This window comes from Myxocyprinus asiaticus, chromosome 5, assembly GCF_019703515.2.
Source record: "Myxocyprinus asiaticus isolate MX2 ecotype Aquarium Trade chromosome 5, UBuf_Myxa_2, whole genome shotgun sequence".
NCBI classification, from domain to species: Eukaryota; Metazoa; Chordata; class Actinopteri; order Cypriniformes; family Catostomidae; genus Myxocyprinus; species Myxocyprinus asiaticus.
In genome coordinates, this window is record NC_059348.1 from 51,252,173 (window position 1) to 51,280,030 (window position 27,858).

At 38.3% G+C, this 27,858-nt stretch overlaps 1 protein-coding gene across 4 annotated transcripts; it reads left to right on the forward strand.

The window, feature by feature from the left end:
* The first annotated feature begins 229 nt into the window (after positions 1-229).
* Positions 230-27,775, forward strand: LOC127441648 (elongation factor 1-delta-like). 4 transcript variants are annotated; one of them, XM_051699274.1, is made up of 9 exons: positions 230-312; positions 14,889-15,009; positions 16,165-16,236; positions 20,356-20,421; positions 21,803-21,890; positions 26,790-26,890; positions 27,025-27,228; positions 27,325-27,519; positions 27,646-27,775. In XM_051699274.1, exons 2-9 carry the CDS (start codon positions 14,896-14,898, stop codon positions 27,682-27,684), a joined length of 879 nt encoding a protein of 292 aa, XP_051555234.1. In that variant the 5' UTR covers positions 230-312; positions 14,889-14,895; the 3' UTR covers positions 27,685-27,775. The 4 variants fall into 4 exon arrangements, with proteins under 4 accessions (XP_051555234.1, XP_051555235.1, XP_051555236.1 ...); XM_051699275.1 differs by lacking the exon at positions 20,356-20,421; XM_051699276.1 differs by lacking the exon at positions 16,165-16,236.
* The last annotated feature ends 83 nt before the right edge of the window (positions 27,776-27,858 follow it).

Here is a 27,858-nt window from a genome sequence, read left to right on the forward strand (position 1 = left end):
GAATGTACCATGTATGTCCTGAGGGGTGTGCTGCACTCCAGTATTTATAAAGTATCTATACGTTACTAAAATGTACAACTATTTGCTTACTTTATTAGATGTACATATATATTTGTATAAATATTTAATCATTTTTTATACTAAAAATGTGAAATCTGCATTGTATTGTATCATATGGATAATACAATTTTAAAATAAACCCCTCTGGCAGCTATAAATTCATGTTACCCGCCTCTGTCAGTTCCTTTCTGTGAAAAGAGTCCAGCGGAGAAGTTGAATCGAACCGCCTGTAACTTTTCAAACTCTTTAAAAGTAAGTTAAACTTTAATTTTGATCAGCACGAAAGTGGTAAATATGTGTCAGTTTTATCGCGGCATTATTGAAGTGTTCCGTGGTTCGTGTAGCGCCACGTGGCTGCGTGTGAAACACGTTTAATCCGCTGCAGAATTTAAACCTCCATGAACTTCATCACCCTCTATATTTACATCACACACGATTACGCCTTATTTATTTATTTATTTATTTATTTTGGCGTGAATAAAACAACGTGTTCACTTTGAAGAGGTCAAAGATTGTGTACACCTGTTACAGTTTGTTTTCGTGAGTTTATATTCATATGAGCAGTACATATGAAGTTCAGTGTTACAGTTTGTGTTTCATGGGTTCATAAACCGGGCGAGTCACTTGAAGCATCTGTATCGGATCTGTATGTGTCATCTAATCCTGACCTGCAGGTCTCTGCGAGTCTTTGGGTGTACACGAGTTTCTATAGGGAAAGTTTTCGATGTTTCACAAAATTGTTTTATAGGTTCTAAAGATATAGTAATAAAAGTTCCGACTTAAAGGAATAGTTCACACTAAAATAAAATTTCATGCCATCCCAGATGTGACTTTTTTTTTTTTTTTTTTTTTTTTTTCTGCTGAACATAAAGATTTTAGAAGAATATCTCAGCTCTGTAGGTCCATACAATGCAAGAGAATGGGTAACAAAACTTTGAAGCTCCAAAAAGCACATAAAGGCAGCATAAAAGTAATTTATACAACTCCAGTTGTTAATATCTTCAGAAGTGATGTTATCGGTGTGGGTGTGAATAAGGATGGGAATTGTGAGTAATGTAACGATTCTGATTCCAATTCCTCTTAACGATTCCGGTTCCTTAACAGTTCCAGTAATGATTCCAGTAGGGCTGCAACGGTGCATGTATCCGCGCCAAACTAAACAGACATAGGGTCTTTGGTACAGTACACACAGTCACACGAATTATTACATATTTTGGCATGAGTGAAACCATTATTAAAACAACATATAACGAACAACACAAACCGCGTAGAATTAAAATTAAAAAAATTGTGGCGCAACACGGGACGGCACAGAACCAAAATTTAACAGATAAGAGCTCCACACGGTACGCTAGAAACCGCGGATCAGATAAATGCATGTTAAGTTTATGTGGACAGTTCTTTCATCAACGTGCGAGCTGCCCTGGTGGCTTTCGCTTTTGCGCAATGTCTCCGTGTTTATATCCGTGTCTCAGGCTGAACGTGCTTGGATGCACATTCAGCCTGGACCCTTGTCCAGTTGTCCCCCCTTATCAGCAGCCCTGCTCAGGAAGCACATCTAACATGATGACTCGTTTGCGGTGACATTATCCACAAGTGTCTCTTGAGCTTACAGGAGCAAAGCATAAGCAACCTGTGCAAGTTAGTCTCGCCACGACGTTCAAGCAGCCCCTCGCTGCAAGCTCAGACAGAGCTAAAGTGATAACGAACGCCATAAGAGTACTTGTAATTGAGCGATAAGTACAAGTGGTGAGCTGAAAGGCAAAAGACACAGAAATCTGCACTGCTAATGTCTTAATTTTGTTAAAGTTATTATAATTGTACTTTACTTTTCAGGGCTCTATGCTAACTTTTTTCCCAAGGAGTACATATGCTCTTAAATGAAAAAAATGTAGGAGCACACAAAGAAATTTAGGAGCACAGTGAAAAATGTAACACATTTAAAAACCATGAATGTTTTTTTTATTAGATCTTTAATTTAACTGGCTTTTTGGGATAGGTCCCAAAGCCAGATAAATGAAAGATCTAATAAAAAATCGTTCATGGTAAATCGACCCATGGCAGTAGTTTGCCCTGGTCTGCAATTGAGGGTGCTCTAAGGTTCGTTTGAGGGTGCTTAGCATGAATGCTTTAGACCTAATCATGGTCTCTTTTAAAAGAAGACACTTCCACAAGCTTGTAATTTGCTCAGGGTTGCCAGATAATAGACGCAACACCCCAATCAGAGATTTATACATGCACAAATAGGAAATGTTTAGCCTTATGTCATACTTAATTTATGCAATCTGGCAACCATGTATGTGAGTGTGCGCACGCTCTCTCTCCTCTTCGGAAAAGATAAAAAACTCAGCACTCAATAGTGCAATATTCTGCTCAAAGAAAGTGTGATGCAGCCACTCCGTGTCCATTCGTGAGGCTGCGTGTGCTGTTTAGTGCCAAGTCTGCGAGCAAACCTTTTCAGTGACGAACTTTAGTAAATCCCAATAGATCTTTACATCATTCGCACACGGAGGGGACACATGAGCAAAAACAAGCGAGAGAGGAAAATGTTTGTTCTTTGTGTAGTTTGTTAAATGCTGAAGTCCCTCACACCTGTATGTGAATGTTACTCTGGCAGTAATCATTTATCAATGTCATGCAGCCTGTTTTATTCAATTGTGTCCTGAATGGGATGCCAAACAAACCATTGACGAGATCCACATCATGACCCACGAGCGTGTAAACAGGTTGATAATGTTTTTCGAATAAAACCACTTTATCCACTTTGCAGCAAACATTAAAATACGTTTTTAGAACCTATAATTTCCTAATATGTTATTTTATTATTAAACCAGACTTCTGATGTAGAGTGTTAAATTGAATACTAAATTACCACTGCATTGAAGTGTGGTAAACCTAAAAATTATTATATTCAGCCTTTATTCGGTTTTACTAACACATGATAGAAAAGTAGCAGCAAAACTTAAAGCAATCACAGAATGATCCCATCAGTCAGTATACACTTCAGAAAATTGTGCATCATTCATTGAGTGCATGAGTGCACTGCTACTTCTGGGCTTAAAAGATACAACCATGCAGAACTTTTTATCTCTCTTCCAGGATCTACTTAACGGCTGATGTGTCCCCTGTTCCAAAATAACTGCACACACCTTCTCAATTGAATATGTAAGACTAATACTGTAAATTGGCAAGCAGATTTCCTTGAATCCCAGCAAACACACAAAAATCCATGCAATTTGTGAACACACAAAATTCTGCATCAATGTATGTCCTAATCTGCAGGCGCAGCATTTTGCTGTCATTTGCAATAAATGTTTTGTATATGAAAATCTGTTCTTTATGTTGTTTAGTAGCATTTAAACATGATTTAATCTATTAAAAAATGTGTAGTTGCGATACATCTCCACTTTATACAGAGCACCCCCACAATTTTCAGAAGCAGCCTCAGTGATTTTGATCTGGAACTGGGCCAGTAGCTGGCTAACATCTACAGATACATTCAATTATATAGCCTATATTTTGTAGGTCTATTTTGGGTACATATTTCATATTGCTTTCTCTTTTTTTACCCTTTGTTGTGTGTGTGTGCTTGCATTTCTTTATTTGGGTTTGAATAAAGCTCATGTCTGGTCTCATCCATACAGTATATATTAATATACAAGTATTATATTAATGTATACGTTTTATTTACTTTTAATATTTGTAGTATTTTAAAGATTCATGTATTGCAAAATAATTGCAAAATTAACCAACACAAGCTGGTCCTGAATAAATAATTTAATCAATTACAATAATGAATAATCAATTTATGCATGTGCACAATTACATTTTTTACTCTGTGCTTGTGCATTGTGGGATTTAAATGTATCAAAGTGGCTCGAGTGTTTTGACTATGTTCACCAAAATTCGTTCAGATCCATTTAATGATTCAGTGACAGGAGTTCAGTGACTAACTAATGAAATGAGTTAGTCACTGAATCAACGATCAAAAGAAAATTTTAATCCTTTAAAATGTATATGTCTACAGACCTTCAAAGAGACTTTAGTAGAGGTTTTAAGCATTAAAAGAACAAAGCAAATCTATAATTTCACTACAGTTTGTGAGCTGCTGAGCATGACTTATCAAAAGACAACAATAATAGTCTTATAAAGATTATGATGAGTTTCAATAACGTCCGTACGTTTTCATGTTTAAAAAAAGTGTGTCTACATATCTGTTGACTTCAGTAAAATGCCTAAGTGTTCTAAGAACACAGCAGGTCTATCGTTTTTCCTATAGTTTGTCGACAGCACACCAACATAGAGGTAAAAAACAGGAGCTGATATTAAAAATAGCTTTACATATTTAACACAGATCTAGTAATCTGCTTAAATTGGCAAAAACAACCGATCAAACTATTACCTCACAAACGTAATGTAAAAAGCATAACTTAGTGAAGACTCAGGTGCTGATGTAAACTCCACTTACAATGTGTTTAAAAGAAGGATTGTCTTTTTTTTTTTCTTCAGTGCATTTCACGTAATGCTGCTAATCAAGAACGATATGCTGATAAATAACTCTCATTTGTGTGTTCCTCATCTCTAGATTATTAATTTAGATCAGCATCAATTTGGTAGAAATGAACAGAGCCATGTTGATTAGACTATCTGACTGACGACCTATTACGTAAGGGTTGTTTCGGCTCATGAAACTCACCTGTGATTGGCTGGATGGTCTTTCAATCAGCCCAAAGTAACAAAACGCAAAGAATACTGTATACAAATCCACCATTTGGACTCGGTGTGGGTTTAGCTTGGAAAAGTGAGGGAGACAAAATCACCTTTTTAAAGAGTGCAGGGGACATGTCCTGGACTATTCCAGAAGCACCATATGTCATATGTCAACATCATTCTTTTGGGAATCGGACTATACTGGTTGCGCCCTATGCTTCACGCTGTAGATTCAAAAGAGCTGGCTCAGAAGAGTCATTTGTTCGGGAATCAAAATACACTGGTAGCGCTGTTTGTTTTACGCTGTAGATCCAGTACAGGACAGCGCTGCTGTGGAAATGCTCTGCTGGAAATACTGTCAGAGTATTTTAATATGGTGTTCCATCCCACGTCAGCGGAAAATTGCACAGGGGAACTGTTAACGGAACTGAAAGGATATGGATTTAACTGCTGGAGGCTTATGGATTAATTTATATGCTGACTTTGTGCATTTTGGAGCTTCAAAATTTTGGTTCCCATGCACTTGCATTGTGAGGACCTACAGAGCTGAAATACGCTATTCTAAGAATCTTTGTGTTCAGCCGAATAAAGAAAGTCATGCACATCTGGGATGGCATGAGGGTAAGTGATGAGAGAATTTTCATTTTTGAGTGAACTATTCCTCTAAGCGCGATGTCGTCTATTGTCATACAGACGATAAGTTATTTTGATTCATCCCAGTCTGTAAAACAAACGTGTTTACAGAAGCCTAATGCACTTACAATAGAAGTCCTGAGGAAAACTAAGGTTGCTGCTGGAAGAGGTATTAGGGAGGCCAGCAGGGTGTGCTCTCCCTGTGGTTTGTGTGGGTCCTAATGCCCCAGTATAGTGATGGGGACACTATACTGTAAAAAAGGCACCGTCCTTCGGATGAGATGTTTAACTGAGGTGCTGACTCTCAGTGGTCATTAAAAATCCCAGGGCACATCTTGTAAAGAGTAGGGGTGTACCCTGGTGTCCTGGCCAAATTCCCCCCATTGGCCCTTATCTGTCATGGCCTCCTAATAATCCCCAAGTAAGAAGGACAGAAATATATTATCAGAAAAGTAATCTATGCACATGTCTGATGTGCTGTTTGTTCGGAGGCGTGCAGTCTCGTGGAGCACGCGTATGTAAAAGGTTTTCACTACTTCTTTGTTTCAGTCTTCTGAATTTTTTTTGCAAGAATAGTATCATCTATAAGAATGCTGTAAATGACCTCAAACATCTCTGCTCAGGAGGTGCTTTGAGTTCAGTTCACTTTTTCCACAGAACAGTTCGTTGTGAGCGCAACTCTGCAGGGTCGCTTATATATAGCCTATACATCTGTGATTAAATCATAAAATAATACAAATACATTCACCTCAAACCATAATTTATTTCCATCATTATAATTATTATGTTTACATTTAGAATTATTTTTAGATCTTAATATTTATTAGTAATTTTCCACCTGTTGTCATAGATGGATACTTGTCTTACGGTAAATGGAAAGGTGGTTGTTGTTTGTTTTTTTTACCACTTTATTTTAATTGCTTTTTCATTTTTTTTGAAGTGCAGTTTGAATTTAGAAATGTCTGGTTTAAAATTTTCATTTTTTTAAATAAATGAATAGAATTTTCAATGCAAAATTACTAAAGCAAGAATATCGGGGTTGCCGATGTAATTGGAAATTGTGGGTTTTTTTTTTATTTTTATTTATTTATTTATTTTTTTTAAATAAAAATATCGTGAACATATTTCTTGCATATCGCCCAGCCCTAGGAGGGAACAAAACAAATTTATTCACACTTTCAAAGTCCTTACTCCTCTGAAGAAGCTAAACTGGGTCCTGCCCAACTAAACACTAAACACCAACATTAAACTCGCAACAACCCACAATAAGTGATGTATTTGCCCGGACAATGAAATACCCGACAGGTAGCCCATGATGGAGAGAATTCTCAGATTAAGTTGGTTCGTTGCCAAAGAGGTGTTGCCCTTCACAACTGTTGAAAAGCCATCTTTCAAGAAGTTGAACAACACACATTTTAATTGCACTTTAGTTTTTTCAGTTTCATTTGAAATTTTAGTTAAAATAAACAAAAAAAGTTCAAAGTTTGAAATTAAGCCACCTTGCGTTATTGTGTAGGCTATTGCTTAATGAAAATTACCCAATAGTACCACCTAGCATCCAACCAGCGGTAATACCGGTGTTAGCCGGTTTGAACATGAACACTGCACCGGTGTTTACATTATGATATCGTGGCAAGTCTACAGGACAGACTCAATGACTGCTGAGTAGAACTATATCAGCAGCTCCATTGGCAGGTTGAACTTCCTCAGCTGGTGAAGGAAGTACAACCTCTGCTGAGCCTTCTTCATAATGGAGTCTATGTGGGTGTACCACTTCAGGTCCTGAGAGATGGTAGTGCCCAGGAACCCTGAATGACTCCACTGCTGCCACAGTGCTGTTCAGAATGGTGAGGTGGGGGAGTGCGAGGGATCATCTCCACTGTTTTGAACATGTTCAGCTCAAGGTTGTTGTATACCAGTTTTACCGATTTAATCAGTGCCTGCCGATAGTTGCTTTTTGAAGCTATCAGTTATCTGCAAAAATCCATGCTGATAGTTGCTGATAGATTTTTGTTTAATTTTGTATTTATTTGCGTTTCTCTGTGGCCAGCTCTGGAGGATTCTACAGGTAGAACCGCTTGGATCTACTGTAAAACAGCAGCCTCTAAGTGAAAAAAATCACTGACACCTTGTTGGGATTTGCTTTATCTAAATCTTTCATCATTGACAATATTCATCCACATTTTTATTCTCATTTTAATGCATTTCTTGCTAGATAATCAAGTGTTCTAAATTGAAAGCGAGGACATGCAAAGAAAAATGCAACTACGCCTAGCCTATATGAAAACGTATCAACATGTATATGCACATACATAAATTCATATCTTGTGAATAATAATAATAATAATAATAATAATAAATCTTATTCATCATTAAACCTCATTTGGTGAAATATATATACTCTATATATACAGTCAATTAAAATATTTTGTACATTTTTAATACATTTTCATAGTTAAATGGATAGTTCACCCAAAAATTAAAATTCAGGCGTGTATGACTTTCTTCACCAGAACACATTTTAAGAAAGATATTTTAGCTCGGTAAGGCCTTAAAATGCAAGTGGATGGGGTTTTGACTTTTGAAGCTCACATTCTCCTCTCCGTCTGAGACATCCAGTATAAGCACACAAACACACCATTGTGAGTAAAGAAATGGATACTGTACAGATCTAAACCAAAACCAACAAAGCTTCTGTACAGCGTTCCTTCTCACTTGTAAACAGCGCTGCTCTTCCAGCTGTGACGCACTTGCTGCTTTTCTCGCGTTTCAAATGCCAATGCAATTACGTCACACGTGCTTACCGCTGCTGACCGGAAGCATGATTTAGAGTTAAAAAAAAAAAAAAAAAGTACTTAAATATTTATCTTTTTCGTACCAAAAGCGATCGTGTCGCTTAAGAAGACATTAATTATGGATGGTGTATGGATGACGTTTATGCTGACTGTCTGTGATTTTTGGAGCTTCAAAAGAAAAAGGAAAAAAAATCGCCATTCACTTGCATTTTAAGGACCTACTGAGGTAATGTATTTTTCTGTTTTTCTTCAACACATACACACCTGGAATATCATGAGGGTGAGTAAATAATAAGAGAATTTTCATTTTTGGGTGAACTATCCTTTTAATTACGATTAATCACAGATTTTGAAAGTGTTGAAATTTGACTATATACTATTCCTATAAAAATGCATTTATTTCCTTGGAAAAGAAAACAATATGTAACTATGTTTAGGGCTGTACTGATTCTCTCATCTCACAGTTCATGATTCTTTAAACTAAGCCTGAATCAAGAAAAGTTTAAGTTAAGTTTCTATTGTTGTTGTTATTGTTGTTATTATTATTAATATTATTACTTTGAAGACATATGCAAAACAGTTCCTTTCCTTTAAAATTAAGCTAAAAGTACTGTCTGTAAAAGTGCTAAATGATCCATCAAAGACTAAAAATCAGCCCAGAACAGGGCAATGGTGACACCAAATGGAAATATTAGCTAATAATTCTGCTTACTGAAAATACAGAATTATGTTAGATACATATGCTGCTTACACACTGACACTGATTACATACATTTAAAATATTTTAAATTAAAATATTTTAATAGTGTCTCAAATAATATTGTCTCCGATTACATGTCAATATTCTTTTCAGAAATACATATTTAATGGGAGTGCATGCTTTTCCAGTTAAATAATAATAATGTAATGAGGAAATCAAATCTGACATGACAATACACATATTCCCCCATAGCATTATTATATGTAATTCTCAGCATATATATATATAGCAGATTAATATGGCACTATCATTAAACCTCTGTAAACTTCTCACATAGTCAGAGTAGATCACTCTCGTGCTTCAAAAGGCTCTCCTCTCCTAATGCTCCCTGTATTACATTAGCTTTTCTGTTTCAGTCGAACTCATCTTACAACACCTGTGTCTGCTAGTTTGCAGTCGTATTTTAGAGCTCCTTGTGTGCAATCAAGAGATTTTCCATTTGTATGCCAACGTTGCGTATTGGATAAAATAGATGCTGAAATAATCATTTAAAAACAAGTCCAATCTCCACAATGTGCATCACATTTTTTTTTACCATGTTTCATGCCACGATAAACTGTTACACCCCTAATAATGTTTTATTAACATTTTCCATGCAAAGTATTCTACAGCAATAAAGATAGAAATGCACTAAAATAGCACCACTTCAAGTTAGGGTTGCACGGTGCTACGCTAGTTTCGCGATGCTAAAGCTTCAAAATACTGGCGGTGCCACAGTATTTTTTTAAACGGTAGTACCATTAATACAGTAGTACCGTAAGTTATGTTGTATGTGCGGTAGTGAATATTATTTTTGCTAAAACCTTCATTTGAATCAGACCTATAATGTAGTCTTTTCGAGTTGCGTCCCCTTCAAATTGCGGTCCCTTTAAGAGTGCAAAATGTTGTTTAGAATTTGCCCCTTATATGGTATTGTTTATTTTGCGATGTGTGGTTTTCTCATGCTTCAAACACACACATCTGAATCCCAGCGTTAATTTGTTAACTGTCAAATTATGTCTCCTAATGGATATGTATTTAAATAAAACTTTGGAGACGTAACGAGATTTGGAATTATTTTGGGTTTTGTCTGATCAGACTGGGAAAACCCACCTGCCGTGAATGTCTACAAAGATTTCAAGCCAAAGATGGAAATGCCAGCAACCTTATTAAACACCATTGGCTCCTAAACTGAAACATTAAGGAGCCAAATGGCTGTTTTTAGTTGCCAGATCACAGAATTGCTTGATTAAGATAGAATGCAGAAGAAAAGGAAGACAGCTGATAACCCATTAATCTGAGGTTTAATAAAACAGTGTATATAGTTGAGAAGATAAGTCTGCATTCCCTTTTGTCTCATAGATGTTCACACATCTTTCATAATTTATCACTCTGACCATACTATACCAGCTAAAGTATCACGATTCCAAGCATTATCACGATAATGCTTTTACATCAATGAAAGTTGGTGTACAGATGTAACAAGGTTAAAGAAGATGTGCTGTCCTAATTTGGAAGCACTCTTTATTAACTGTAAGCCTTTCTACTCTCCGCGGGAGTTTTCCTGTGTGTGTATGTATGTTGCATACCCTTGGAGAATTGGTAATATATGTATTCCTGGCAAAACATGGCAACAAAGAAAAAAATGAAATGACCCCTGTTCAAAAGTCTTCATACCCTTAGTTCTTAATACTGTGTATTGCCCCCTTTAGCATCAATGACAGCGTCCAGTCTTTTGTAATAGTTGTCTATGAGGCCCCAAATTCTTGCAGGTGGTATAGCTGCCCATTCGTCTTGGCAAAATGCCTCCAGGTCATGCAAAGTCTTTGGTTGTCTTGCATGAACTGCACGTTTGAGATCTCCCCAGAGTGGCTCGATGATATTAAGGTCAGGAGACTGTGATGGCCACTCCAGAACCTTCACCTTTTTCTGCTGTAACCACTGGAGGGTCAACTTGGCCTTGTGCTTAGGGTCAATGTCGTGCTGGAAAGTCCAAGTGTGTCCCATGTGCAGCTTTCGTGCAGAAGAATGCAAATTGTCTGCAAGTATTTTCTGATAACATGCTGCATTCATCTTGCCATCAATTTTCACAAGATTCCCCATGCCTTTAGAGCTCACACACCCCCAAAACATCAGTGAGCCACCATGCTTCACAGTGGGGATGGTATTCTTTTCACTATAGGCCTTGTTGACCCCTCTCCAAACATAGCGCTTATGGTTGTGACCATAAAGCTCTATTTTGGTCTCGTCACTCCAAATGACATTGTACCAGAAGCTGTGAGGCGTGTCAAAGTGTTGTTGGGCATATTGTAACCAGGCTTCTTTGTGGCATTGGCGCAGTAAAGGCTTCTTTCTGGCAACTCGACCATGCAGCTCATTTTTGTTCAAGTATCGTCATATTGTGCTCCTTGAAACAACCACACCGTCTTTTTTCCAGAGCAGCCTGTATTTCTCCTGAGGTTACCTGTGGGTTTTTCTTTGTATCCCGAACAATTCTTCTGGCAGTTGTGGCTGAAATCTTTCTTGGTCTACCTGACCGTGGCTTGGTATCAAGAGATCCCCGAATTTTCCACTTCTTAATAAGTGATTGAACAGTACTGACTGGCATTTTCAAGGCTTTGGATATCTTTTTATATCCTTTTCCATTTTTATAAAATTCCATTACCTTATTACGCAGGTCTTTTGACAGTTCTTTTCTGCTCCCCATGGCTCAGTATCTAGCCTACTCAGTGCATCCACGTGAGAGCTAACAAACTCATTGACTAATTACACACAGACACTAATTGCAATTTTAAAAGCCACAGGTGTGGGAAATTAACCTTTAACTGCCATTTAAACCTGTGTGTGTCACCTTGTGTGTCTGTAACAAGGCCAAACATTCAAGGGTATGTAAACTTTTGATCAGGGCCATTTGGGTGATTTCTGTTATCATTATGATTTAAAAAGGAGCCAAACAACTATGTGATAATGGCTTCATATGATCACTACCTTTAAATAAAAGATATTAAATCATATTTTCAAAATCGATGCCAAAATTGCACAATTTCTGCCAGGGTATGCAAACTTTTGAGCACATGTGCGTGCGTGCGTGCGTGCGTGCGTATTTTTTTTTATTTTTACCTTGTATGTGTAAGCATACTTGGCAATAAAGCTGATTCTGATTCTGATACCACACAATATGTGTTCATTCTTAACACAGTGTGTCGCAGTCGTCCTTGGAAATTAGATATTCCACTTGTTGCTCCGGAAGTGGTGAAAATAACTGATGGATGAACTGAATAAAATGTGTTGAAAAAGACTCCCTTTCGAGCCCAACAGTGGTCAAAAGAGAGTCTACTCCGAGACCGAACGCGCCCCTCAGAAAAGGGACAAGTATGGCTAGTTTAGGGGCATGGGACAGTTGACTTGTATTTTTACATTTATCAAAAACTTTCTTCTCACTTCTCAATTTGTGTGTTTTGTTGGTGTTACTTGAGTTGTTTGTGAATTGTATTAAATGAGGTTTTTGAATCCTTTCCCCAACCTTTCAGTAAATATATTTCCTCATCAAAATCCTCCAGCTGGTTTGTTACCACTGATTGCTGGTTGAAAGTTGATCAGTGTGAAACTTATCTGAGGGCTTTAGCACACAGGGTCTGTCCTATTGTGTACAGTTTGTGTCAGCAAAAAAATGTTTGCAGTTGAAGAGTCTGTGATTTGTCTTCCTCTTAAATCCATACTAAAGTGATGAGCTGACTGGCACGAATTGTGTTGTCCTCATAAAATCTGTGCGAATGCAAGATTTGTGCAATATAACTAGTGGTTTAGCTTATTAATACCAGTGTATTATTTATTATTGATAGTTACAGATACAGACAATTTGTGTTTAAACTTGCACTATGGAATATATCTGAATTATGCGTTAGAAATGGACCAAAAAACATTATTTAGCCAGTAACTAAACCATACGTGTTCAAAACCATGTTCTTGCTGTAAACGAATTCACTATGCTGCAGTAAGCCTGCAATAATTATTTAGATTTATACTGCTTTTAACATATTTTGCTAGAAGTGAAATGTGATGAACAAATTTATGAAAAGATTGACTAACAGTCAAATTATATATATATATATAATCACTATATTGCCAAAAGTATTCGCTCACCTGCCTTTAGACGCATATGAACTTAAGTGACATCCCATTCTTAATCCATAGGGTTTAATATGACGTCGGCCCACCCTTTGCAGCTATAACAGCTTCAACTCTTCTGGGAAGGCTTTCCACAAGGTTTAGGAGTGTGTTTATGGGAATTTTTGACCATTCTTCCAGAAGCGCATTTGTGAGGTCAGACACTGATGTTGGACGAGAAGGCCTGGCTCACAGTCTTCGCTCAAATTCATCCCAAAGGTGCTCTATCGGGTTGAGGTCAGGACTCTGTGCAGGCCAGTCAAGTTCTTCCACACCAAACTCGCTCATCCATGTCTTTATGGACCTTGCTTTGTGCACTGGTGCGCAGTCATGTTGGAACAGGAAGGGGCCATCCCCAAACTGTTCCCACAAAGTTGGGAGCATGGAATTGTCCAAAATCTCTTGGTATGCTGAAGCATTCAGAGTTCCTTTCACTGGAACTAAGGGGCCAAGCCCAGCTCCTGAAAAACAACCCCACACCATAATCCCCCCTCCACTAAACTTCACAGTTGGCACAATGCAGTCAGACAAGTACCGTTCTCCTGGCAACCGCCAAACCCAGACTCGTCCATCAGATTGCCAGATGGAGAAGCGTGATTCGTCACTCCAGAGAACGCGTCTCCACTGCTCTAGAGTCCAGTGGCGGCGTGCTTTACACCACTGCATCCGACGCTTTGCATTGCACTTGGTGATGTATGGCTTGGATGCAGCTGCTTGGCCATGGAAACCCATTCCATGAAGCTCTCTACGCACTGTTCTTGAGCTAATCTGGAGGCCACATGAACTTTGGAGGTCTGTAGCGATTGACTCTGCAGAAAGTTGGCGACCTCTGCGTACTATGCGCCTCAGCATTCGCTGACCCCGCTCTGTCATTTTACGTGGCCTACCACTTCGTGGCTGAATTGCTGTCATTCCCAATCGCTTCCACTTTGTTATAATACCACTGACAGTTGACTGTGGAATATTTAGTAGCGAGGAAATTTCACGACTGGACTTGTTGCACAGGTGGCATCCTATCACAGTACCACGCTGGAATTCACTGAGCTCCTGAGAGCGGCCCATTCTTTCACAAATGTTTGTAGAAGCAGTCTGCATGCCTAGGTGCTTCATTTTATACACCTGTGGCCATGGAAGTGATTGGAACACCTGAATTCAATTATTTGGATGGGTGAGCGAATACTTTTGGCAATATAGTGTGTGTATATATATATATATATATATATATATATATATATATATATATATATATATATATATATATATATATTTAGTTTTATTTTATTTAAAAGCACCCACTAAATAATTACGTGTAATACAACAAGGTTGAATATGTACTGATGAACTTCGGGAGATGCCAACAAATATCTCTCGAAAAAGTATTGAACATTTGTTGTGGCATCCTGAGATTATGCTGTATGTGCCACCAGGAAAAGCCCTGATGATGCATCTTTATTAAATCACAAATGAATTAGAATTCAAAAGTATATGTGTTGAACCAGTGTCAATGGGCATGATATGTGGAAATACAGTAGCAAAATGGAAATATTCACTTGTGCAATCGGCACATATGCTTGCTTTGTGCTTGGCTTGATTTGTATTTGCAAATTTGTATGCTTAATGCTTTTGTGAATGGGCACACAATTACTTCATTAAAAGACTTGAGCAGCATTTGAATTTGACTGTGTTTTACTTTGAGTTGAGCCATACATTTTAGTGGTGAATGTTCTTTAACACACTTGTTATAACTTTTATGTCTCCTTTTTGCCATGTTTCTTATTTCTTAGGATTACAATGAGTGGACTTCAGGGACTCGCCCAGGAGATGATCTGGTTTGACAAGTTCAGATACGACGAGGCGGAGAGGTGCTTCTATGAGGGCATGAATGGCATTCCCCAGACACCACAGGTACTGCCCACTAGAGGACTGAATGACAGTTTGAGTATCTAAAACTTGTTCTTTAAACTTGTACATTTTAGTATTTCTTCTTGGAACATTTTGAGAGGCTACATGGGAACTGTAGTTGTCTTAAAAGGAGTTGTTCTGCCAATTATGAAATTGTTTTTATTTATTTTTTTACACTTGTTGCCTTCATGTTGTTCCAAATCTATTTGGTTACTTCTGTGGAATACAAGAGATTAAATTTTGGCCACGTCCACACACATTTTTGCTTTGTTTATACCTCCTATCCACCCAAGAACAGCATTTTCCAGTGTTTCGAAAGTGCTCTCCATCACCACATACTTTGGAAAATAATGACATTAAGAAACTGAAAATGGAGGTTTTAGATTTAAACAGATTAATGTGGATGTGGCCTTTGAAGAATATCAGTGGCCACTTTTTCCATATTATGAATGTGATTGATGGCTGGAGCTGTCAAGCTCCAGAAAGGCACCATAAAAGTTGTTCCTTTGACTCGTGTGTTACATTCCAAGTGTTTTGAAGCCATATGATTGCTTTATGTGAGGAATAGACCAAAATCTAAGTCATTATTCACTGAAAATCTTGATACCTGCTTTAGCTATCCTTTTCCTGTATTTCTGTCTTTTCCTGCTGTCTTTTCTTTCTGTCCGTCTCTTATTTTTCTTTTTCTTTGTTTTCTGTCTTTTTTTTCCTCTATTTTTCTTTTTCTGCCTCTTCCCTCTTTTTCATCTCTGTCTGTCTTTTTCTTTCTTTTTCTGTCTTTTCCCTCTTTCTTTCTTGCTTTCTTTTTTCTGTCTTTGTTGTCTGTGGTCCTTCTTTCTGTTCTTTTGGTCTGTCTCTTTTTCCTCTGTCTTTTTCTGCCTTTTCCCTCTGTCTTTTTTGTCTGTCTGTCTATTTTTTTTCTGTCTTTCCCCTCTGTCTTTTCTTTTTGTCTTTCTTTTTCTGCCATTTCCCTCAGTCTCTTTCTGTCTGTCTGTCTGTCTGCTTTTCCTATACTCACTACCCCATGTGCTGAATATTTTGCACTAACAGCATTTGTATATGCTCCTGTGCATGGATGTTTGCTTGCTTGCATGCTCGCATTCAGCCACTAGCTGGTTTGTTTGACATGGGCCTCTTTTCCCCACTGTAACCTTCCAGGAAAGAGATGCTAGTACCATCCTGCAGGACATTGCTAAAGCCCGACAGAATATTCAGCAATCCCTAGCCAGAGTGAGTACTGCCCCCAAAACAACCAAATATTAAAGAATTCATAATCTGAACTCTTGGTATTAATCATTTTGGAGCATACTTGGATACTGAATATGTTCTGTAATCTTCTTGTAAAGAGAGAGTTCACTCAAAAGAAAATTCTCATCCTTTACTCACCCTCATGCCATCCCAGATGAGATGTGCATGACTTTCTTTCTTCTGCTGAATACAAAGATTTTTAAAAGAATATTTCAGCTCTCTAGGTCCTCACAATGCAAGTAAATGGGTACCAACATTTTTACATTTACATTTATGCATTTGGCAGACGCTTTTATCCAAAGCGACTTACAGTGCACTTATTACAGGGACAATCCCCCCAGAGCAACCTGGAGTTAAGTGCCTTGCTCAAGGACACAATGGTGGTGGCTGTGGGGATCGAACCGGCAGCCTTCTGATTACCAGTTATGTGCTTTAGTCCACTACGCCACCACCACTCCTGTAAGCTCCAAAAAGCACATAAAGACAGCATAAAAGTAATCCATAAGACTTCAGTGGTTAAATCCATGTCTTCAGAAGTGATATGATAGGTGTGGATGAGAAACAGATCAATATTTAAGTCCTTTTTTAATATAAATTCTCCTCCCTGCCCAGTAGGTGGCAGTATGCACTAAGAATGAGTTTCATAAAACAAAAATGAATGTGAAAGTGGGGATTGATAGTTAAAAAGGACATAAACATTGATCTGTTTCCCACCCACACTTTCCATATTGCTTCTGAAGACATCGATTTAACCACTTTGTTGTGTGGGTTACATTTATGCTGCCTTTGTGCTTTTTGGAGCTTCAAAGTTTTGGTAACCATTCACTTGCATTGTGAGGACCTACAGAGCTGATATATTCTTCTAAAAATCTTTGTTTGTATTCAGCAGAAGAAAGTCATTCACATCTGGGATGGCATGAGAGTGAGAAAATTATGTGTGAACTATTCCTTTAAGGCATTTTAGCTGGAGTGCACTGGAAATGATCACTCTTACTGATGCTCAATAACTGTCACCCTGCATTAATTCCAGTTTAAAGGAATAGTTCTCCCAGAAATTAAAATTGTGTCTTGCCAAACTAGAAAGACAGCTTTTACTTCAGCTACTGGTCAATTGTTTATTTATATATTTATTTTTTTAAATCCCCTTTTCTCCCAATTTGGAATGCCCAATTCCCACTACTTTAGTAGGTCCGTGGTGGCGTGGTTATTCGCCTCAATCCAGGTGGTGGAGGACAAGTCTCAGTTGCCTCTGCTTCTGAGACAGTCAGTCCGCGCATCTTTTCACGAGGCTCGTTGGGCATGACACCGTGGAGACTCCCAGCATGTGGAGGCTCATCCTACTCTCCGAGAGCGAGAACAACTAATCGCAACCATGAGGAGTTTACCCCATGTGACTCTACCCACCCTAGCAACCGGGCCAATTTGGTTGCTTAGGAGACCTGGCTGGAGTCACTCAGCACACCCTGGATTCGAACTTGCGACTCCAGGGGTGGTAGTCAGCGTCAATACTCGCTAAACTACCCAGGCCTGCTGCTGGTCAGTCTTAAGGCTGCAGCTACAGTCCAAACCCTGTCCTCCCAAAAATATCCCTGTGCTATTTTCACACAGTTTACAGAGTACCTTTGGTGTCACGGCATAGACAAAAACATCTGCTGTTGTAATAGATTAGTAAACTGTACATGCAGATTAGAAACCCATGTACAATTAGTTTTGACCTCTAAAATGACATTTATGCATTTGGCAGATGCTTTTATCCAAAGCGACTTACAGTGCACTTATTACAGGGACAATCCCCCTGGAGCAACCTGGAGTTAAGTGCCTTGCTCAAGGACACAATGGTGATGGCTGTGGGGATCAAACCAGCAACCTTCTGATTACCAGTTATGTGCTTTAGCCCGCTACACCACTACCACACAAAATGAAGTGGCTTGGCTAATAGCATTTTATATTTTGCACTGAAGTGGTCAGTTTCTATATTATCAGGCGAAGTAGAGTTGAATAGTTTATAAATTTGTCAAATGGCTTCTTTATTATTTTCTTAGGGGAAGCGCATGAACAGGTGGTGCTGAACAACTACAAAATATGCATGAAACTTTCTGCATGCTGGAGAAATTTCAGTCTGATCTCTCGAACATTACATAACTGAGCAACATTTTTGCAAAACAAAATATATATTATTATTGTTTTGCTGCAGTTTCCAAGTGAAATGTCCAGCGAGGGGTGCCAAAAGCGTGTGAAACGGTGTCGTAATTTGACAAGGTTTTTAAGGTGAATGTTAGATGTACATTTTACTCATTAAAATGTCTATCCTTAACCGCAAACTTAAGCTCTGTAAAAAAAATAAAAATAAAATAAAAATATTTATATTTAAATAGTGTGGATAATACCATCAATTTAACAGCCTCGGAGCTCACAGTAGGTCTGTCTTTAAAGGTTTATAAGTTGTCATTTAAAAATCAGTTCCCCTATGGAAAACATTAATGGGATTTTTTTATTTACGGAACCTGAATGTGGCTTATACTGACCTTGTTGATATATTGATATTTGTTGTATATAGAGTATATTTAGGCTGGGTTTTACATTAAAACAATTGAATCTATTGTTGGATAGGTTGTACTTCACATTAACGATTGCATTTCATTTAAGTCTGCAAACTTTTCTCAGACTGATGAAAGTTTGCAGTGCACTGCATTTTTTAAAAGGCCTTTACATTTTAGAATTAAGTGTAATCAAATAGACAGCAGCTCCCTCACTAGTGCTGCAGCATTTCATTCATGAAGACATTTGCGTAAATATTAAAACGTGCTCGGATTGGCTAAACACCAGAGATCATATGTGTGCACCTAATTAGCAATTAGCTGTAGCAAACTGTGCTGTAATGCAAATGGGTCTGGCGTGATCTCTTTCTTAACACAGCATCTTCAGTTGTATGTGTATTTGTGTCTGCATTTTGCAGTGAAAGTTCTCTGCTTATTCAGTCATTCAGTGAGTTCTCAGTGTTGTTCATCTGTCAGCATTAATATTGTAAGCGGAAGCAGGTTGCTTTGCAGTTTGCCTGAGGATGTTATGGTGTGTCTGTGTTTGTGTCTGTGGTTTATGCTCTGGGTCTGACTCAGATTTAAGTAAGCAAACCTCACGACTGCATTGTAAACATTGTCGGCATGCACTCTAATTTTTATTTTTTTATTATTATTTTTTACCTTTTGATAAACTGTAAAGATTTTCCTTTGAAAATATGTTTGCACAGTTATGCACAAGTATTTAATGTTTTTTTAACAGTCTGGTAGTCTTAAAGAAACCGTTCATCCAAACTTTGATTTTCTTTTTCATCATTTACCCTCCATTTGCGCTTAACACGTATGATTGTTATTCTGCACTCAACAAAATATTTTAGCCTTCTTTTGATATTTACACATTTACATTTTTGTAACAAAATTCCATCAAGTATTAATTGCTTTAATGTTTAACTAAATTAAATGAATAAAACTTAAAATAGTTATTTTTTGTATTTTATTTGATTAAAGATTACTCTGTTCAGTTTGATGGAATTTTATAAAATTGAAATGTGTACACCTTAATATTATTATAATTATTGTCATTTTGATTGTGTGAAATAAAGTTATTTGTAAGAAAGGCTTGCTCTTTTCCATACAATGAAAGTGGATGGTGACTACGGCTAAGAAAACTTGGGCAGAAGGTTTGGTTTTTTTTTTTTTTTTTTTTGAGTTTGACAGACTGGTCCCCATCCACTGTCTTTGTATGGAAAAGAGTAGCATGTACATTCTGCTAACTAACTCCTTTTGTGTCCCTCTCACAAATGTTCTGAGCAAGATGGGGGTGATTAAATAAGAATTTAAGTGAAGCAAAAAAAAGTAACAAAACAACCAGCAATGTGATGACCACAACCAGTTTAAATGAATATGAATGCATGAGTACATGCAACTCATCTCATATCTTGTCAGAGGATTTTTCTTTGAACTCCATTTTAGCAAGAGATGAAAAAAACAAAACTCTGTTACTGTTTTAGCCCTTTATTCTTGTGATTTTGATCTCATTTCCTGATTGTTTTCTGATTGTGGTGGTGAAATGTACATGTCTCAGGTGAAGACCGCTCTGCAGGGCAATAAAGGGCACTCTCGCTCTCAAAAACACCGGGAGAGGAAGAGCGTAAGTGCTGTGGGGCGGTAAACCCCACACCTGTGTGATAAGCAGCATGAGAATGGAGTCTGAAGCAGAGTGGAACACACACACACACTTGCTCGCTTCCCTTTCACTGCTTGAAACAAGTTTCAAAACAACCAGGTTTCTGTGTTTAGTGTATTTATGTGTAGGATTTACACCATTATAGCCAACATGAAGTCATGTTCAAAATGGTCTAATTGTGCTTGATTCATCAGTGCACATTAATCCAAAGAGAAAAATTGTCTTCGTAATCTTTAATCACAATGTAATAACTCGCTCTGCTTCTGAAACAAACTTTACATTTCAGCTGATGTCACCGAGCCCTCTTTTTTTTTTTTTTTTTTTTTTCTTCAACCCCTCCGCTCCAGCCGCCTCTCATATAGAACAGTCCAACCTTTTCTTTATTCCGGCCCAAAATGACCAAATTTGCTGCTGCTTTTCTCAAGAATTGTTATGCAGTTGTGTTTTGCAGAAAAAAGTCAGGAAAAAAAAAAACTTTGTATACTTGTGTAATTTGTGTCAGTGAGAGTATTGGTGCAATTATCTGTAATTATTTTAGTGCATAATAACTGAATATGCAGTTAGCAAGGAAAAAAATATGTATAAACACAAACTCACCACAAACATACCTTGCTAATGCAAGTTCAATGGAAGACCCTTAATTTGTTTATTTATATAATCAATTTCTGCCTCAAAGTAAACTTTGGTATGGTTAAAATAGTAGACTTACAGTAAAACTGTAAACAAAAAACAGATATATTAATTAGACCTGTTGCGTTCATTACATCGCCTGATAGCGATCATCAGATCTAACCGTGATTATTCAAGATAACTGCAATTATTGAGCGCATAAAGATTAAATGCTTGCTGTGATTTGCATGTGCCGTTTGTGGTCCCGTTTATAGTTAACGCAATAGGATCTCCCTCGAGCATCTAGCCCCCCCGAATGGGATGTCCAGACTAATGTGGGACAGTTGGCAACCCTACGTGGAGATGATAGATTGGCGGCTGTACAGTTGGAGATGTTCGACTGCGTCAGACTTTTCAAGCATTTGTTTTACCGCTGTCGAACATTGAGAAAAGTGATCTGGTTAACTCGGATTCAAGGTTCATGTTGACTTTATAGGTTTCATGCAGGACTTTTAGAGTTAAGCTTTCACGTAAACAAAGAGCATGCTACAGCTAAATACAATAGAAGGACTAAATGTTTTAAAGAACAATGTGACAAGGCATCCATATGATTTCCTGTTGTTTTATTTGAGGTTTGTTTGGCATGTCTGCATTTGCAGCCCTGCATGGTGTGTTTACATGCAGCTCTTATGAGATGTCATTCACTAAAATTCAGTTTTCCTCCATGTGATTTCAGAGTCAGAATGCCAGTAAGTCTGAGGATCAGAGTGAGCTAGTCTCTCGTTTGAAGAGTCTGGAACTGGACAACAAGAATCTGCACAACGGTGTGTGTGTGTGTGTGTGAGAGAAAGAAAAAAGAGGGGGAAAAGGAAGTTTTCTAGGTTAACCCACCTATTGCGTTCGGGTCATTTTTGACCCGGGAGAGTTAGAAACTGTCTTGCATACAGACACACTTGCATTCCTGTACAAAACAGACATGACAGATGTAACAAACATAAATAAACTAAAACAAAGGTACAACAGAATAAGGAGAGCTTGAAAGAGGAAATTGTCCACATTTTACTCTGCAGCCATCTGTTGAAGAATCAGCTTGCAGCATACTCGCGCACTAACAATCGTCAGTTTGACCGTAAATAGAATATATTTTGCTTAAAAACATAGTAAAGGCACTTTAATGTTGTATTCTGGAGTTGTACAGTTTTGATTTAGTTGAAAAAGAATAAGTTTGTTTCATAAATTAACCAAGTTGTATTGAGCAGTTATGAGTAATAGGAAATTCATTCAAATCACTAGCATTTCCAATATTAGATTTTAATATACATTTTATATTATATTTAATAACATTTCACAATTTTGATAATAAAAAATGTCATTACATGTATCACTAGTTTTGATGTAAATGAACAGATGAAGTCAGAAGTTTACATACACTTAGGTTGAAGTCATTAAAACTCATTTTTTAACCACTCCACAGATTTCATATTAGCAAACTATAGTTTTGGCAATTGTTTAGGACATCTATTTTTTTTGTGCATGACACAAGTAATTTTTATAACAATTGTTTAGACAAATTGATTAACATTTAATTGACCATCACAATTCCAGTGGGTCCGTTTACATACACTGTGCCTTTAATCAACTTGGAAAATTCCAGAAAAGTATGTCAAGCCTTAAGGCATTTAGCCAGTTAGCTTCTGATAGGCTAATTGGTGTCAATTAGAGGTGTACCTGTGGATGTATTTTAAGACCTACCTTCAAACTCGGTGCCTCTTTGCTTGACATCATGGGAAAAATCAAAAGAAATCACCCAAGACCTCATCTGTACAAACAATAGTACTGAAGTATAAACACCATGGGACCACGCAGCTATCATACCGCTCAGGAAGGAGATGCATTCTGTCTCCTAGAGATGAACGTAGTTTGGTGTGAAAAGTGCAAATCGATCCCAGAGCAACAGCAAAGGACCTTGTGAAGATGCTAGAGGAAACGGGTAGACAAGTATCTATATCCACAGTAAAACGAGTCTTATATCTAAATAGCCTGAAAGGCTGCTTGGCAATGAAGAAGCCACTGCTCAAACTGCCATAAAAAGCCAGACTACAGTTTGCAAGTGCACATGGGGACAAAGATCTTTTTGGAGAAATTCCTCTGGTCTAATGAAACAAAAATTGAACTGTTTGTCCATAAAGACCATTGTTATGTTTGGAGGAAAAAGGGTGAGGCTTGCGAGCCGAAGAACACCATCCCAACCGTGAAGCATGGGGGTGGCAGCATCATGTTGTGGGGGTGCTTTGCTGCAGGAGGGACTGGTGCACTTCACAAAATAGATGGCATCATGAGTAAGGAAAATTGTGGATATATTGAAGCAACATCTCAAGACATCAGCCAGGAAGTTAAAGCTTGGTCGCAAATGGGTCTTCCAGATGGACAATGACCCCAAGCATATGTCCAAAGTTGTGGCAAAATGGCTTAAGGACAACAAAGTCAAGGTATTGGAGTAGCCATCACAAAGCCCTGACCTCAGTCCGATTAGAAAATTTGTGGGCAGAACTGAAAAAGCCTGTGCGAGCAAGGAGGCTGACAATCCTGACTCAGTTACACCAGTTCTGTCTGGAGGAATGGGCCAAAATTCCAGCAACTTATTGTGAGAAGCTTGTGGAAGACTATCCAAAACATTTGACCCAAGTTAAACAATTTAAAGGCAATGCTACCAAATACTAACAAAGTGTATGTAAACTTCTGACCCACTGGGAATGTGATGAAAGAAATAAAAGCTGAAATAAATAATTCTCTCTACTATTATTCTGACATTTCACATTCTTAAAATAGTGATCCTAACTGACCTAAGACAGGGAATGTTTTTTTGATTAAATGGCTTTTTTTTTTTTTTTTTTTTTAAAGTGTATTAATTAACTCTTAAATTTGTCATTTAACATGCCAAAAATATATGTTTTTTTATATATGAACAGTTAAGAAGTTGTTAATGACTTACAATATGGTTTTAGATGAAAATCATAGGGTTATAAATTATTTATAAGCTTAACTTCCACCGGGTCAAAATTGACATTTCATTTAGTTGAATGCAAAATGTGTATGCAGATTCTGAACGCAATTGGAGGATTAAAGATGAAGTATGTAATCTGAAGTATAAAATTCTGCGTCACCAAACAGAATTGCAAAAATAAACAAAAAGCTTTCTGAAGCTTACTGTTTGACAAAAATTTAAATTGTCTGTGGTAATCGGCAGCATGCCACAGATGCTGTCTGTAAAAAATAGATGGGGAATTTTTTTTTTTTTTTTTTTTTTTTTTAATGTCTGTCTTGGTTGATGCGATCCATCGTCGGGCCAAACAGTTCTGAGCACAGTACGGAATGGTTACCGTAGCATTTCCACATGAGATGGTTTGGCGCAGCATGATTATAAACCGCTCTCGGCACAGAATTCTTGTCACGGTTAGCTAACCGTACTCAACCATTCTCAACCATGCTGGTTAAATGGCTTTAGTACGTGGTGACTCACAACTGTCAACTTGCCAATGCCAAGGTAACTTATAGTGTTTTTAGTTGTTTTTTGCTTGCCAAGTTGGCTAATATTTGGCTGAAGTTAATAAAAAATAGTGTATGTTTTGTGTGTCTTCATGATTTTATGATGATGGTTTAACTGGTATTGTAGCATACATTTATTTTTTACATGCCTTCATCAGGGAAGCAGATTATGAGCTCATCAAAACTAAAATATATCAATATATTCTCATATACTGTTTTCATAAACTCATTAAAGCTAGTCTGGGAACTTTAACCTTTCTGCTTGTTTGTGTGCATGGCATACATGAGCCCTCATGATGATAAACCTCTCAACTTTTTCTCTTTGGTTTCCTTTTTGCGACATGGTCTGTGTCTTTTCTCTGTTTTAGTAGAGTAAAACAAGGGGGAAAAAGCAGTCCTAAAAACTGGAACATGCGATCACCCTCTATAGTGCACTCGCTCCAATGTTTACCTCTCACGCCGTCGCCACAGATGGATCAGTTACGGACATTCTCCTGATTTCACTGCACCACAGTGGAAAAAGAAACTGTAACTGTGCCAACTGGCCCAGATCGGCATGGAGCGGTACGGTTTTGCGATGAGAACTGTTCGGCACGATGGTGGAAAAGCGGCTAATGATAAATACAGGTGTAAACATGGTCAAATATGTCTTGGATACAGGGAAAAACAGGCAAGTTTTAAAATTTGCCAACCAGGTACGGGTTTGAAAGAAAACAAACATCTGATTGAAAAATTTGGAGTAGCCCATATACACCGATCAGCCACAACATAAAAACCACCTGCCTAATATCGTGTAGGTCCCCCTCGTGCCACCAGAACAGCTCTGACCTGTTGAGGCATGGACTCCACAAGACCTCTGAAGGTGTCCTGTGGTATCTGGCACAAAGACATTAGCAATGTATCCTTTAAGTCCTGTAAGTTGCAAGGTGGGGCCTCCATGGATCGGACTTGTTGGTCCAGCACATCCATAGATGCTCAGTCGGATTGAGATTGAGATTTGGAGGCCAAGTCAACACCTTGAACTCTTTGTCATGTTCCTCAAACCATTCCTGAACAGTTATTGCAGTGTGGTAGTGCACATTATCCTGCTGAAAGAGGCCACTGCCATCAGGGAATACCGTTGCCATGAAGGGGTGTATGTGGTCTGCAACAATCTTTAGGCAGCTGGTACATGTCAAATTATCATCCACATGAATGCCAGGACCCAAGGTTTACCAGCAGAACTTTGCCCAGAGCATCACACTGCCTCCGCCGGCATGCTTTCTTCCCATAGTGCATTCTGCTTGCCATCTCTTCCCCGGGTAAACAATGCACATGCACCCAGCCGTCCACATGATCTAAAAGAAAACGTGATTCATCAGACCAGGCCACCTTCCATTGCTGCATAGTCCAGTTCTGACGCTCACGTGTCCATTGTAGATGTATTTTGTTTTGAACGGGGGTCAGCATGCCCCATACGAAGCAAGCACCAATGAACTGTGTGTTCTGACACCTTTCTATCATGGCCAGCATTAAGTTTTTCAGCAATTTGTGCTACTGTAGCTCTTCTGTGGGATCGGACCAGATGGGCTAACCTTTGCTTCCCATGCGCATCAGTGAGCCTTGGGCGCCCATGACCCTGTCGCCGGTTCACCAGTTGTCCTTCCTTGGACCACTTTTGGTAGGTATTAAACACTGCATACTGGGAACACCCCACAAGACCTGCAGTTTTGGAAATGCTCTGACCCAGTCGTCTTGTCAATTTTTCCTGCTTCCAACACATGAACAAGAACTGACTGTTCACTTGCTGGCTAATATATCCCACCCCTTGACCGGTGCCACTGTAACGAGATAATGTTATTCACTTATGTTATATGTTGTGACTGATCAGTGTATATACGAGCACAAAACTTACTAGAAAAACTTTCAGTGACTAATGGATGTAGGATGTGGTGTGTGTATATAGTAATGAAATCAGAGACTGTCACTGTGGAAAAAATCCAATCACTAGAGATGCGTTTAAGATGCTTTTTAAAACCAGTTAAACAGTAGGTTGTCTTGGCTGACCATTTGTGATCAGATCAATGAAGGCTGATGTTACTACCAGGTGTAAATGGGATCTAAATGTGCAGTTGCTGTGAATGGGCTTGTTGAATCAGTCATAAGTATGAATATAATGGCATTGTTCTCCCTCTCAGTGGTAGATGATCTGAGAAGTATGCTGTTGAAACTGGAGTCCAGGATGGCCGTGCTGGAGAAGAGCCAAGCACCAGCTCCAAAAACAGCCCCCGTCACCAAGGTAGATGAGATATCATCTTTAAAATATCTCAAGATTCTCACATGCAAATAGATAAGGCTGCCCATGCTTCTGTGGACATCCATAAATGTTATTTGCTGATTTATGGTTTAAAATTTGTTACTTTTTATTTAAAGGCTGCTCCTCTGCAGAAGCCCAAGGTGGAGGAACAAAATGGCGTTGATGACGACGATGATGATGATATCGACCTGTTTGGCAGTGATGAGGAAGATGAGGAGGCAGAGCGCATCAAAGCGGAGAGGGTGAAGGAGTATTCGGCGAGAAAAGCCAAAAAACCAGTTCTCATCGCCAAATCCTCTATACTGCTCGACGTCAAACCTGTACGAATCCGTACAACACGGAGAACTTTTAAAGTATAATGTACAGTTTCTTTCTGCTCACTTGTAATTTCAATTATATCATCTTTCATTGATCAGTGGGATGATGAGACCGATATGGCCAAACTGGAAGAGTGTGTGCGCTCCATACAGCTGGATGGGCTCCTGTGGGGAGCTTCTAAACTGGTTCCTGTCGGCTACGGCATCAAAAAGCTTCAGATCAACTGTGTGGTTGAAGACGATAAAGTGGGAACAGACATTCTGGAGGAGGAGATCACCCAGTTTGAGGACTATGTAAGTGCAGAATCTTTTTTTGGGTGAATTTCACATTAGTATTTTAATTGTTTTTCCAAATGGTTTATAATCTTTCTTTCTTGCTTGCTTCCTTTCTTTAACTAAATTCTCTCCATTATGTTGTAGGTCCAGAGTGTTGACATTGCTGCCTTCAATAAGATCTGAGCCTCTCATGACCAAGAACCACCTCACACTGGGTTACTGCTGCTTTTATATCACGTTACCAATAAACTGTTCAGCCACATGAAGAAAAACATTGTAGTTCACTGTCTTTATTTGGATTGTCTTTTTTTGTTTTGTCTTTTAATATCTTGGTTTTATAAATTTCCATTTTCACGC

Excerpts from the sequence above, each read along its gene's own strand:
- LOC127441648 (XM_051699274.1), top strand. The coding sequence starts at position 14,896 with ATGAGTGGACTTCAGGGACTCGCCCAGGAGATGATCTGGTTTGACAAG. Across the intron at positions 20,422-21,802 it reads AACACCGGGAGAGGAAGAGC|AGTCAGAATGCCAGTAAGTC; the intron begins GTAAGTGCTGTG and ends ATGTGATTTCAG. Across the intron at positions 21,891-26,789 it reads CAACAAGAATCTGCACAACG|TGGTAGATGATCTGAGAAGT; the intron begins GTGTGTGTGTGT and ends TCTCCCTCTCAG.